At 33.6% G+C, this 13884-nt stretch overlaps 1 protein-coding gene across 3 annotated transcripts in view; it reads right to left on the bottom strand.

Annotated features, from left to right (window-relative positions):
* The window catches only part of nan (transient receptor potential cation channel subfamily V member nanchung), a 49328-nt gene that overhangs the window by 19066 nt on the left and 16378 nt on the right, over positions 1 to 13884 (bottom strand). For all 3 annotated transcript variants that reach the window (XM_065353950.1, XM_065353952.1, XM_065353951.1), the window contains 4 exons: positions 13597 to 13681; positions 6184 to 6360; positions 4282 to 4471; positions 3600 to 3753 (listed from right to left, as the gene is read on the bottom strand). In XM_065353950.1, the coding sequence (XP_065210022.1) occupies positions 3600 to 3753; positions 4282 to 4471; positions 6184 to 6360; positions 13597 to 13681 (606 nt within the window). The remainder of the gene's footprint in view (positions 1 to 3599; positions 3754 to 4281; positions 4472 to 6183; positions 6361 to 13596; positions 13682 to 13884) is intronic.

The raw sequence follows: 13884 nt of genomic DNA, 5'->3' as shown, positions 1-13884 counted from the left end.
TTTTGGTATACAGGTCCATTTTTTGGTGCTGAACACGAATCCGATGAGTCCCCGGTCGTCCCTGGTGAGCTTTCTCCCCTATTGTGGATCTAAGCCCCCCAAAACCAGTTTTTTGCAATTTTCTCCCCCGCATTGCATTTTAGCGAAAAATGAGGTTAGACACAAGAATCTACGTCAAATTTCCGATCTAGTGACATATCAACTTTTCTTCTACCCTCAAGGGGGTTGGAACCACAACCATTCAAAAAAGGGGGGTTCCCTGAAAAATACAAAACGTCTATAGGCGCCTAAGAGGGGTGAAATGGTTCCCGGTTCGAGTTGATATTAGCATGAAAAGTGGGTACCATAGAGAAACCTCCGCGCAAAAAATTTTAGATCCACACCCCCTCCCCTTTTTGCGGAACCCTCCTTTTTTGAAATTTCAGTATCACTTTCCTCAGCCCCATTTCAACCGATTTTGAAAATTTTTCTGGAGGTTATGTATATGCTTGATAGGTAACCCCACAAAAATTTTCAACCCCCTCCCTTCATATTTACCCCCCAAAATGGCGTTTTTTTTTCATTTTTTTAGGCCTATTAACAATCAAGATTGCGAGGTAAAATTTTGTAAACACGTTTTTTGGATGTATTTTTGGCCCCCAAACATCATATACTATATTAGAAATTTTTGCTTTGGTGCGCCGTGGTAAAAACTTGAAATAATGTATCGTAGGGGGGTGGGGGGTGAAATGGCAATTTTGAAAAAAACAACTATCAATGAGTAGGGTATCGTTTTCGTATGATTCGATACCGCTGAGCACGAATATGACCTCAGATTTTTTGCTACACTCACCTAACCCTCTCCAGAGCCCCTCAGCCCCCTCAATTTTCACGATTTTCGAAATATAGTTATTTTGATGATGTTGGTGTCGTTTTCATATGATTCGACACCGCTGAGCACGAATATGACCTCCGATTTTTTGCTACACCCACCTACCCCTCTCCAGAGCCCCTCAGCCCTCTCAATTTTCACGATTTCCGAAATATAGTTATTTTGATGATGTTGGTGTCGTTTTCATATGATTCGATACCGCTGAGCACGAATATGACCTCAGATTTTCTGCTACAATCACCTACCCCTCTCCAGAGTCCCTCAGCTCCCTCATTTTTCACGATTTTCGAAAGAAAATGACGATTACAACTATTCCAGCGACGAAAGTTATACCACAGATGATGACGATTAAGTGAATCACAAATTAACATTCTTTACTTTTTTTTATAAGTATTTCGTTACCATATTTTTTTCTTGTGATTTTTTATGTAGGTACTCATTGAATTATAAAATACATACTCATACATACTCAAGTTACAGTTATCATGAATAATTATTATGCCACATATGCTCCGCATACCTATACCGTCCAGTACACATACAGATTGTTACGTTTTCTGCGTGGAAAAAAATTGAAGGGTCCACCCCCCTCGAGGGGGAGCCATGTGCTGTAGCTCATTCTACGAGAAATTTTATGTACAATAACAATGAACTTATGTAATTTTCCCATAGCAATGAAACCAACATCACCAAAATAACTTTATTTCGAAAATCGTGAAAATTGAGGGTGTTGAGGGGCTCTGGAGAGGGTTAGGTGAGTGTAGCAAAAAATCTGAGGTCATATTCGTGCTCAGCGGTATCGAATCATACGAAAACGATACCCTACTCATTGATAGTTGTTTTTTTCAAAATTGCCATTTCACCCCCCACCCCCCTACGATACATTATTTCAAGTTTTTACCACGGCGCACCAAAGCAAAAATTTCTAATATAGTATATGATGTTTGGGGGCCAAAAATACATCCAAAAAACGTGTTTACAAAATTTTACCTCGCAATCTTGATTGTTAATAGGCCTAAAAAAATGAAAAAAAAAACGCCATTTTGGGGGGTAAATATGAAGGGAGGGGGTTGAAAATTTTTGTGGGGTTACCTATCAAGCATATACATAACCTCCAGAAAAATTTTCAAAATCGGTTGAAATGGGGCTGAGGAAAGTGATACTGAAATTTCAAAAAAGGAGGGTTCCGCAAAAAGGGGAGGGGGTGTGGATCTAAAATTTTTTGCGCGGAGGTTTCTCTATGGTACCCACTTTTCATGCTAATATCAACTCGAACGCTGTCGGGAACCATTTCACCCCTCTTAGGCGCCTATAGACGTTTTGTATTTTTCAGGGAACCCCCCTTTTTTGAATGGTTGTGGTTCCAACCCCCTTGAGGGTAGAAGAAAAGTTGATATGTCACTAGATCGGAAATTTGACGTAGATTCTTGTGTCTAACCTCATTTTTCGCTAAAATGCAATGCGGGGGAGAAAATTGCAAAAAACTGGTTTTGGGGGGCTTAGATCCACAATAGGGGAGAAAGCTCACCAGGGACGACCGGGGACTCATCGGATTCGTGTTCAGCACCAAAAAATGGACCTGTATACCAAAATTCAGCTTTCTACCTCACTTTTCCCAATGACCTTTTTTTTTCATCTAATTTTCCTGGACTATACCTACAGTATATTTTTGGGCGAAAAAAGATTACAATTTAGTACATCAATCAATTTTCTTAAAAACATGAATTCCTTTTATCAAACTTCTGTTTTTAAAATTTCATTGGAATAAATATCGAGTATATCTAACGCCAATTTTTTTTACCAATTCTAAATTTGTACAAACGAAAATAATATTTCTCGTAAGTCGTAACGACCATCCTACTTGAAATTTAATAATTTATACGCAAGTATTTTATTTTTTTAAATCAATTTTTCTACACCTACCAACTGTTTTTCTCTTTTTGCTATTCATAAAGAATTTCTCATAAAAAATCGTCAATAGGTACTTACGCATCTAAGTATTTTGTTTCCGAATTTAAGAAAATATTTGTGTGGGATTCCGAGCAATAAAACGATTCAAAAGAGAATGGATTTTTTTTTACTCACATTAACATGAAAAGAAAAACCAAAGAAATAACCAGGGAAAAATGAGAACTTTTCTGCAAAAAATCAAATTTTTCATTCTAAGTCTTCAATTTGTTTAACCTACAACCTACATAAATGTTTAAAAAGGTAGGCAGTATAAATTGGCGTACGCGGTGAAAAAAATCAAAGAACTCTTAAGTCCTAAAAAATTGCGTATCGAAGAATTTATAAGCCTACCTATAGACCTACTTATTTCGTATTGATGATAAAAATTTGAAAAAAACATTCTAAAAATTATATAAATACTTTTAGAAGTCACCTCGTTAAAGAAAAAAAAATTACTGAAAAATAAATGAAACCCGTAAATAAGTATAAATTATTTCGATAGGGGAAAATCCCTTCACAGAAAAACACACAAAACAAAATTTAGTTTATTTTTCGAAGAGACGTAGAACGTGGATGTTTTGGGGGTTTGCGTACTCGTATTATAATTTTTACATTCAAATCAAAGTAGTCTCGATTCGCGTTCAAATTCATACTACAAATATTCGATTTCGAGCATTCGAAGATTATACTCGTAGGAGTTAAATAGGTATACTAGGTACCAGATGAAAGGTGTAAATTTCACACACGCTGATCATAAAGCGAGGTGTAAAATACTTACTATTTTTTCATATATTACTAACATATGTAACACTGTATTTCCATTAGTATCTTGATTACTGGCATTCGCTCCTCGTGCCAACATCAGCCTGTAGCATTCCTCTTGGCCAAGGCAGGCGGCGAAACTTAACGGATATTCGCCCCAATAGACGTACCTATTTGAATGATTAAAATTGAATAGTAAATCAAAGTGGTGTACTATCTACGTTCGGCTTTAATAGGTAAATAAGTGGGTATCTTGAATCACGAAATTCGTGAAACTTAATGGCGAAACTGCGCCATTAAAAAGAGTAGCTTTGAAATGAAGATGAGAAAGTTACGAAAGGGAAAGCATGAGGAGGGATAGACGACGAATCGAAATACCAGTTCTGTATATTAAAATAATAAAAGCTACCAGTTTCGAGTCCATAATTTATCTATAATCTTTAGAGTTACTACAACCACGATATTAATTTTCATTACTGTCATCGTCGCATTTCATTCGAGGTCCCTTTAAAATACCGTATATACGACAAATAGTACGAGTGTATATATCCAGCTAGCTCGGTTTCGATTTTCAAAAGAGAGGGAAAAAACACCTCTCAAAATGTAGCCGAGGTATAAAATTCAAACTAGAAATAATCATTTACACGACGAGGTCACATATACGACATATGTAGGTACCTATATTAATAATCACCTACCCTTCGTAATTAGTTTCTGTTGTTAAATTAACCCATTCGTGATCCAACGAATCGCTTCGAGACGCTTTTTGATCCTCGGAGCACATAAAATTACCAATACATCTTTCGTGAAAATCAGCTCCGCTGTCTAATAAAAATTTCACCATTGACGGATCCTCGTTCACGATTGCCACATGGAGTACGCTTTCGCCTATAAAAATGCCAAAATTTAATCCACATCGGAATTACGTTGTGTTTCCAAGACGGGCTCGATTAACTTATCGCCATCGTTGAACGATTATTTTTATCTCGTCCCGAAGTTTCAGACAAGGAGGTTAATTAAAAACTCTGTGTTGGATTTTCCCCTCCACCTCCTCGCTGTACCCTGTTCTTATGTTGGTTCAACACGAAAGGTCTTATTGCTCGAATCGTTTAAGCTAATTAATTCAAAAATGCAATTCACTTGGCTTCATCTCGTTGTATCGTTTGTTCATTGCAAAAATTAAATAAGAAACGAGGGGTTTTAAAAGCAGCATTATTTTCGCCTACATCAAAGGTAGGTAGATAACGTAGATACTGGAAAATGGCGAAAAATGTGAGAACATAAAAGTATACACATAAAAACGTATAATCAAATTTTACGTTTAGAAACAAAAAAAATGAAGTGAAATGGGTATAAACTCGACTCGATGTTACTTGAGGAGCTATTTGATATCATTTCCATATAATTATGTCACCATTTTTTGAATTTTTTTTCAAACGCTGAGTAGTAAAAAGGTGTAGAAATTTGGTTAAATTTCAATTGTACTGTAATATTACGAGTATTAATGTCATTTAATATCCAGTGAGTTACAAATGTTCGGAATTTCAAATTTAATGGTAGTTTTTAACTACTAGATTGTGTTTTGTACTTACTTCGAGCGTCTAGATTAAATTTTGGAAAAAAACTCAACGTTTTTAAATTTTTTCTTCTAGAAAACTACAGACCTTTAAAAAAATTTTGAAACATCAGTGAGAAAGAAAAGATCTCACAAGGCCAATGGAACCTCTTGAATTGCCCCACCACCTCAACTGAACAAAACGAGAAGATAATTCGAATCGTTGTTTATTTACATAATTCAAATCGTATGCGAAAGAAATAACGAAATAAGTTTCAGTACCGAATACTTAACGTTTTAAAAATTCCAAATGTCACGCAAACCTTCTTACACTCGTGTAGTTTGGGTAACCGTATCACCAAATAGAAGGTCGTGAACATGACTCAGACCTTCTGTATGTATATTTTCCAAAACATATCAAATAAATATTAAATCTTTCCAAAGTACCAACCAGTAGTAAATTTATACAGACCGAGAGCATCTCACCTGCATCAAAAACAGCAAAATGTTTACGGTTTTGGAACTTACACACTAAAACGGATTTAATTTCGAAACAATTTATGAAAGTTCGCATCGCGCGACGAAGAATAGAATATATTTAACAGTATTTTTCCATCGATAAAAATGCAATAATCTAGCGTTAATTCGTTTTAAAACGCGATCTGCGATCATGATTTTAAAATTGTATTTCCATTTCAAAAGTTGGAATACTGATGAGTGTTTCATATAACAAAATGTAAAATGTTCGACGTTCGCTTTCAAGATGGATATTTTTATTGAGTTTAGATATGAGAAAAATAACCTAAAATCGCGCCGTTTGCATAATCAAAACGCGAACACAAATATGAGTTTTAAGCCACCGAAGAACGTGTTTGGAATTTAAAAACGTTATGGTATTTGTCGTATGTACCTAACCTAACGTATAAGCTTCTATGATAGGCAATGTAAACTCTGTGTTTAGTTCACAATGGTCTGAAAATAAGCTTGTAAGTACTAAGTACAGTGAGTTGAGAATTTTGAGGAGAAGATGAAAATCATGCATTACCGTAATACTCGTCGCTAATGTAAATATCGTTAATGAGTTTCGGATAAAATTTAAGTAATCTTTTGGCTAAATCTGCATGTATCGATGTGGCATTGAGTAAACACAGATGAAGGATTGTTTCACCCACCGCTCCTCGTTCCTTTAAATCCCAGCATACTTCGCGGCATTCTATTTTATCTGAAAATATACGAACAATTAGATTCCTTGATATTTGAAAACTAATATGTACGCACAAGTAGGCACCAATAAATTAAAGTCCTAGTTGATAATACTTCATAAAACTTTTTTTTTTTTACGTTGATCCATTTTTTAAATTTATTTATTCGGTGAATAATATTTTCATTGGATGAGCGTTTACAGAAAAAATAAAGTACATTCGTACTGAGTATACCTAATATAGGCCCATATATTATTATTAACTTTTGAGGAACATTATATCATTTTATCGTCGTTTGAAAATTAGGATATTACATATGAAATTTGAACCCATCAAAAGAATTTTTTTCAGCAACGAAAAATATTATAATTTTCAAATAATACTCGCAAGCCTATTTAGTGTGTATAATATTATGCGAATCGTTGAAAATAAAAAAAATAATATCCCTCGCACGTGTGCTAGCTGAGCGAAAAAATACATCAACATAGTAATGGTAATGTGCATTAAGCATTTCATGAAAATAAAGATAGTCTCTGTAGAATTCTCAAATCCATATTTTTTTTAAAAAAGTGAGCGTACAGTTTTTATCCAGATTTTTCTTAGATAATAAAGGAAAAAAATGCGTCGCCTTAGTTGCAAAACCTTGTATCTCCAACTCATGAGATCACACCTTGTGTAAACCGTTCTTTTTGCACTGTAGCGCTCCCTATTGGACTTTAATGCTCAACTAAAAGATATATAACAGAGGGGGACCACCCTCTCCTACCTAACTTTTAGTTGAGCGTTCAAGTCCAATAGGGAGCGCTACAGTGCAAAAAGAACGGTTTACACAAGGTGTGATCTCATGAGTTGGAGATACAAGGTTTTGCAACTAAGGCGACGTGGCTAGGCTATGATTCCAGGATTAGGGATGGAGCAAATCACAAAATTCGTTTTGGGATCCTAAAAGAGTCCATTCCCATCAATATTTTGCATGTCTGATATTCTTAAATTTTTCATTCTATTTTTTTTTCATACTACACATAAAAACATCTCAGCCGAAGCGAACTCAACAAAATTCATTAAAATTCGATTATTTAGGCTTGATTTGACGTTTACTTGAAGGTACCTGAGTGAGGATGACCTTGAGTCAAAATTCGCGGGTGTTTAAATTTTTGGGAGGGGGTGTAGAGGGGCGGAAAAGGTCAAAAATGTCAAACTAAAAATCAATCGATAGAAAATCAAAAGTTGTACTTATACCATATGTATGTACTCGTATCGAAAAACCAGTCTCGCAAAGCAACTTGGAGGGGAGAAAACGGGATTTTTCGTAACCAAAATGGACATATAAGTACGGAATTCAACTCTGGGGCTGTGCTAGGAAAAGCAAATTATCAGTATAATAGGGCAAAACGTGCATTTCAGGTTGCATACATGCACCATGTGAATCGTAGGCTGAACCTTACAAGACAAGTATAGCTGTAAACAATGCTGTTCACTTCTACTTTTCAGCTCGTTAAGTCAATTTTCTCAAGGAAGACTTTCGCGGATTTCAAAATCTGGAGTACCGTTGGAAAGAGGACAAAATCCTCTACAATTTAGAGCCATAAAATAATGGGTTCCTCGAGATGGTTTGAAAGTTCTGTCGCCTCAAAGTTCAAAGTGTACAGAAAAATATGTTGAATTGGCTACATTTTTCAGCTCGTTAAGTCAATTTTCTCAAGAAAGACTTTTGAGGATTTCAAAAGATTTATTACCGTTGGAAAGGGCACAAATTTCTCTACAATTTAGAGCCATAAAATAATATGGTCCTCGAGATGGTTTAAAAGTTCTGTTGCCTCAAAGTGCAAAGCTGACAGAACAATGAGTTGAATTTTGCCGCATTTTTCTGCTCCTTAAGTCAATTTTCTCAAGGAAGATCTTTGAGGATTTCAAAAAATTTATTACCGTTGGAAAGGGAACAAATTTCTCTACAATTTAGAGCCATAAAATAATGGGATCCTCGAGATGGTTTGAAAGTTTTGGCATATCAAAATGCAAAGATGACAGAACAATCACTAGCAACATGCCTACAATATGTAAGGGGAATCAAGAGATACCACCATTTATACACCTTGTGACGTCAGGGCGTTTAGCCCTATACAAAGACTACAAAACAAATGACTGCGTATAATCACCTCCTCTCCCTGGTATATACGTAATATTCAATTACATGACGACCTGAACATTTCAACAATTACTCAAGAAACAACTAAATTTGCTAGAAGACATCAAGATCGTTTGCAAGATCACCCTAAACAACTAGCAAATGCTTTATTAGAACCAATTATCAATCGTATATTGAATAGAATTAAGCCTATAGATTTAAGTTTTTAAAATCAAAGAACTTATAAATAACCTTTTTAGGTTAAGAACAAAAATAAATGGTTAAAAAAAAAATTTTTTGACCTTGAAAAATCTATAGTGGCGTATCTTCCACCCCTCCAGATTGACGTAGGAGCTTGAAATTCGGCGTGTACATCTAGTGAATGACATAGATGGTCCTTTTATAGAAATTTCAATTTTTAAATCCCTCCTCACCCCTTTATAGCGGTTAAAAAAGGATTTTTGAATTTTTTTTCACAGGTTTGATTTGGTGTCATCACTGGAATCTCCCTAAACTCACTCAGAGGCTAAAATTTGATATTGTAATCCCATGGGTGCTATAGATGTACCGTTTGAGAGCTTCAATTTTTCATTCCCGCCTCATCCCTTTTCTGTTGCAAAAAATTGGAGTTTCATGCCTTTTTTCTACACGTTTTGATTTTGTGTTATCACTAAGAGTCTATCCTAATTTGACCCAGGGAGCTGAAATTTGATATGTACATCCGGTGAGTGCTATATACTCGTATGTAGATATGTTTTCAGGGAGCTTCAATTTTTTAACCCTGCCCTGCTCCCTTTTCAGTTGCAAAAAAGTGGATTTTTGTGCCTTTTTTGAGGGATTTGATTTGGGTACAGTGTTGAAAAAAACGTAAAAAAAAAGACAAAACAAACGGTTTTTTTTTGGTTTAAAACCGGGTTTTAAACTGCTGGATTCTCACGTGTTTTAAACCGGTTTTAAACATGTTTTAAACACAGATTATTCATTTATTTTGGATTCATTTTTTCAAATATACGTTATCCAGTCATCAACTTTTAAGATGTGATGTCATAAAATAGCTATAAGGCTCAATAAATAGGTAAAAATTGAAATCAAAACACAAAATTTGCCTTTAAAAAAATATAGGAAGAGGAATGAAAACCTATAAATTCAGTTCCTTAAATTTCACCACTTTTTCGACCAGAAATTTAAAAAAAACGCAGTTTTTTTAGGAAATTGGAGTTGAAAAAAAAAAACATTTTCAACAGAATTTTATTTTAAACACTGACTGTTTTTTTCTCGACGTTTAAAACACTGTTTTAAACGTTTTAAACATACGGTGCTGTTTTAAACTGATAACACTGTTTGGGTATGATTTATTGATACGATAAAAAAGGGTGAATACACAACAAAAATAAGAGGTCTAAGCACCAGGAAAAATAATTACCATGGACTAAAGAAAAGCACATCAAAATATTCCTCTCCAACGACAGACATTTTATATTACTACCTAATAAACAAGTATATTCAATGACAATATACCTACTTAGTTATTTTCACACATCAACCAGATATAAGCGAAATTCACAGTACAATAATATCTCGGAACGACAATTTTCATGATGTAAAAATGGCAATTTGTGCAATTAGAAAGAAACTATATGTTTACAATTAATTGAAAAAAAATTAATTGCACCAGTAGTGCCCTTCTGGATTTAGCTTTGAAAAATACAGCCAAAATTTTTATAAAATATTGATAAGTTGCTCAAAAACTTGAAAAACTTGATAAAATTCTTTAAAATTGCTGTGAAATCAGGAAAAATGATACCTACCATTTATTACAAATGAAGAGTGATATTCCAAAACTCGCTTTGTCCATTTTTATCAAAGTTGGGTTTTCAGTGGTACCTGGTAGATGAAGTATTAACTCACATTCCTACATCATCAGCCTACCAAAATGAGGTGTTAAACTCACCTAAATAGCCAATTCACTAAAAATTTTAAAAAAAAATAACGTTCCAAAACGCGTTTTGTCCATTTTTATTGAAATTTTTTCAGCAGTATTTAGTGGATGAAATGTATACCTACACTCCTACATCATAAATCCACCCAAATAAAGTGCTAAACTCGCCTAAAAAGCCAATTTACCTGTTTAAAGGGAAACTGTTTTTCCTCTCTCCTGAAAAGTTGTGAAAATGGACAAAGCGAGTTTTGGAATATCACTCTTCAAATAGGAAAAAAAATGAAAAAGTACCGTCAGGCGGGGTCACTTTGATAAAAAAAAAAAAATGTTTTCTGCTCTGTATGGCGTAGAAAAATGTTTTCGAAAAAATTGCACCACTCAGTGTGTAAAGTACGTCAAAACGCACAAAATGACCTTTTTGATTTTTGTTTTTGTTTTTTTTTGTGCCTCAAAATTGCCCTCAAAGGCCGTATCAAAGTCACCCACGAGATGGGGTCACTTTGATAGGGGTACTTTTTTTTTCAAAAAATGATTTCTCATCACCTTTAGACCTACTATACAAAATTTCATCAATTTTGGCTGAGTGGAAGTCATCATATTATTGAAAAAGCGATAAAAGCCCCTGTATTTCCTCAATTTTTTATAAAACTCAGTTTTTTAACGAAATTTTTAGATATTCAATGAAATACCTTTGCGACCTATCAAAATGGGATGAAATTTCACGCTGAATTCGAAAATGGCATTGATTTTCACTTTAGTCTCAAAACTTAAATTTTTAGCCTCAAAAATGAAAAATCGATAACATCCCCAATGAGAACAATTGGCCAAGGATCGAAGGCACCTCAACCTAGAAACTCAAAATTTTTGGAGATATTTCCCAAGGAGTGTAGCTTTACGATAGACTATCAGCCAATGTTCTATTACATATCTGAAAATACTATAACATCAACTTTTGTTGAGTGATAAAAAATCTTGAAAAATTACCACTTTTAAAAAACTCGATTAAAAGCAGGGACGAAAATAATTATTTACCAACTCAACACTATTATCGTATCAATTAACCATGAGTGTAACCACTTCGCTCAGAAAAAAATTTAATTCGACGTTTTACTCGCTCCACAGATCAAAACGTGCAGAAAAATAAGCTCTATCAAAGTCACCTCGCGAAATCAAAGTGACCCCACCTGAAGGTAAGTAATCAAACCGTGCTTTAAAAATTTAAGAAATTGGTTTTAAAAAATGTAAAATCGAGAAACTGCTTACATTTAACAGAAATAAACTGGTGAAATTGGTGAAAAATTCATTAAAAAAGTTGAAAAAATTGGAAACAAATGGTCCTAAAATTTTTTGAATGTTGAAAAATTGCTCACATCGCATCGTTAAAATGACAGAATTTACCGCAAATTGAAGCTAATTTTAAAAAAAAATCAAAATAGAAAAATCAAAATTTTTTTAAAAATTTAACCAAAAAAACCAGCAAAACTAGCGAATGATTTATTGAAAATATTAAAAAATCAAAATATCCTCAAAATTAATCGAAATTTTTAGGAAAATGGTTGAACTGACAACTAGGGACATGATATGTAGGCAGTCATTCTTTGGGTGTTCTAGATGCGCTTTTTGGCAGTGATTTATTTTTTTTTCATTTTGTGTTTAAGTTCAGTATTTTATTCATTATCATTGCCGTAATTACATTTTTATATAACTTTTAAAATTTTTCAGTAATAAAAAAATTGATCATAATAAAATTTGTTTATTTTTCAACGCCCCATTCATCTTCGCATTTATTTAAGCGTTCCACTGCGATTTTTTGAAATTAAAATTCATCAGTAGCTCCTTCAATTTGCAAGTTGGGTAAAAAATCATGATGGGCAATTAATTTTTAATGTTTCTACCCACCTTCGAAGTCAAAAATGAATTTTCACTGTTAGTTTTGAAAAACAGAAATTTGTCCCTAAAAATTTAAAGATAGGCAACACCTTCACCAGAACATTTTTTTCACGTGTTTCATTTGTTGCAGTAAGTGTACATAATTTAATTCCATTTTTTTTTGGCCTGATAGGTTCCTATTGGTGCAATGAGGTAATTTAGTTTCCATTTTATTTTTTACTCCTTTTTGAGTGAGATTCAATTTTTATTCATGGGCTTCATTCAATCATTTTGTTGCTGTAAATTCCATTTTTTAATTGTTCGGTTCAAAATTTATTATTTTATGGAGTACCTAATTTGTTTTGTGATATATATATTTTTTTTAAAGAGCATATCTGCATTTTACAGCGTGACTGAGGTATTTGATGACTAGGTATATTTGGAATTTTCCCTGTGATAGGTATTGATTAAGCACTGAAAACATTTCATATTAAAATTCAAATAACATCTCAGTATGGTAAATTTAAAAGGTTCGTTGTTATTATTATTTTTTTTTTTTTGAAATTGACACCTAAGTATAGCATCCAACAAAAAGGATTTAATTGAAAAATAAAACCAAGTTTTCTAAAGATTTCAAAACAATCTCTCTTTCAACGTGAACTTTGACATATGAACCCGACAAAATCATTAAACAAAGGGGGATTTTTTTCAACAATGAAATTTTCGCATTTCGTATACCTACGTATCCTTCACCATGTATTTTTGTCGAAAGTTTAAACACCTTTCAGTAGGTATCTACCTGCATCGACAACGCGAAAAACGAATTCCACACACACATACACACATCATAAAAAAAAACTTTCAAAACAACTGATGAGTTCGCCAGAACGAGAATATACGTATACGTCTTTTTCGTTAGTTTTTTTTTCAACTTGAAAAGCTCGAGTTCATATGTTTTTTTTAGACCGTTGATAAATTTGTTTTAAAAGCACGTACGTTGAGATTAAGCGGTTGAAGTAGAATAAGATTTTAGTGATTCGTGACATACAGACTTAAAGAAGCCTAACTAAATGATTTTTTTTTCTGCTTCAGTAGTATTGTCTTTTGCTCTTGTGTGGGAATGAAACTCATTTATACTTTTGATCGTGCGAAAGTAAAGTTTTATAAGGTTGCTTTATTTTTTCATTTAGATGTACTACTCTACTTGCTTACGTACCTTCGAGTGAGTTTTTCATCTAATGGTTTAAATCCTAGTAGGTACTTGTATATAAATCTTTAAATGATTACTAAGTACCTACAACTATATCTACCATAGATACTTACCTAGTTTTTCCACTTCTGGCGGTGTTGGTATATCCATGTCGATTTCAAATTCATTAGGATCTTCCATGTTTCTCAATATGGATAACTGTAAAAATACAAACATCGATTAAATTAGAGTTCACGATTGTGTGTACCTATCATTAGATTCAACTGGATAGTATCACGTTTCTCAACAGGAGAAACAATTGTTTGGGTTTTGATAATAAACGATATACTCTTAACAGCTTAGGAAAGTTTTTCAGTAAGTTGTACAACTTTTACAAATGTAAAAAATAAATTGCATTGCTA

This window comes from Planococcus citri, chromosome 3, assembly GCF_950023065.1.
Source record: "Planococcus citri chromosome 3, ihPlaCitr1.1, whole genome shotgun sequence".
Taxonomy (NCBI): Eukaryota; Metazoa; Arthropoda; class Insecta; order Hemiptera; family Pseudococcidae; genus Planococcus; species Planococcus citri.
Note: the sequence above shows the minus strand (reverse complement) of the source record. Positions and strands in the feature narration are given on the sequence as shown.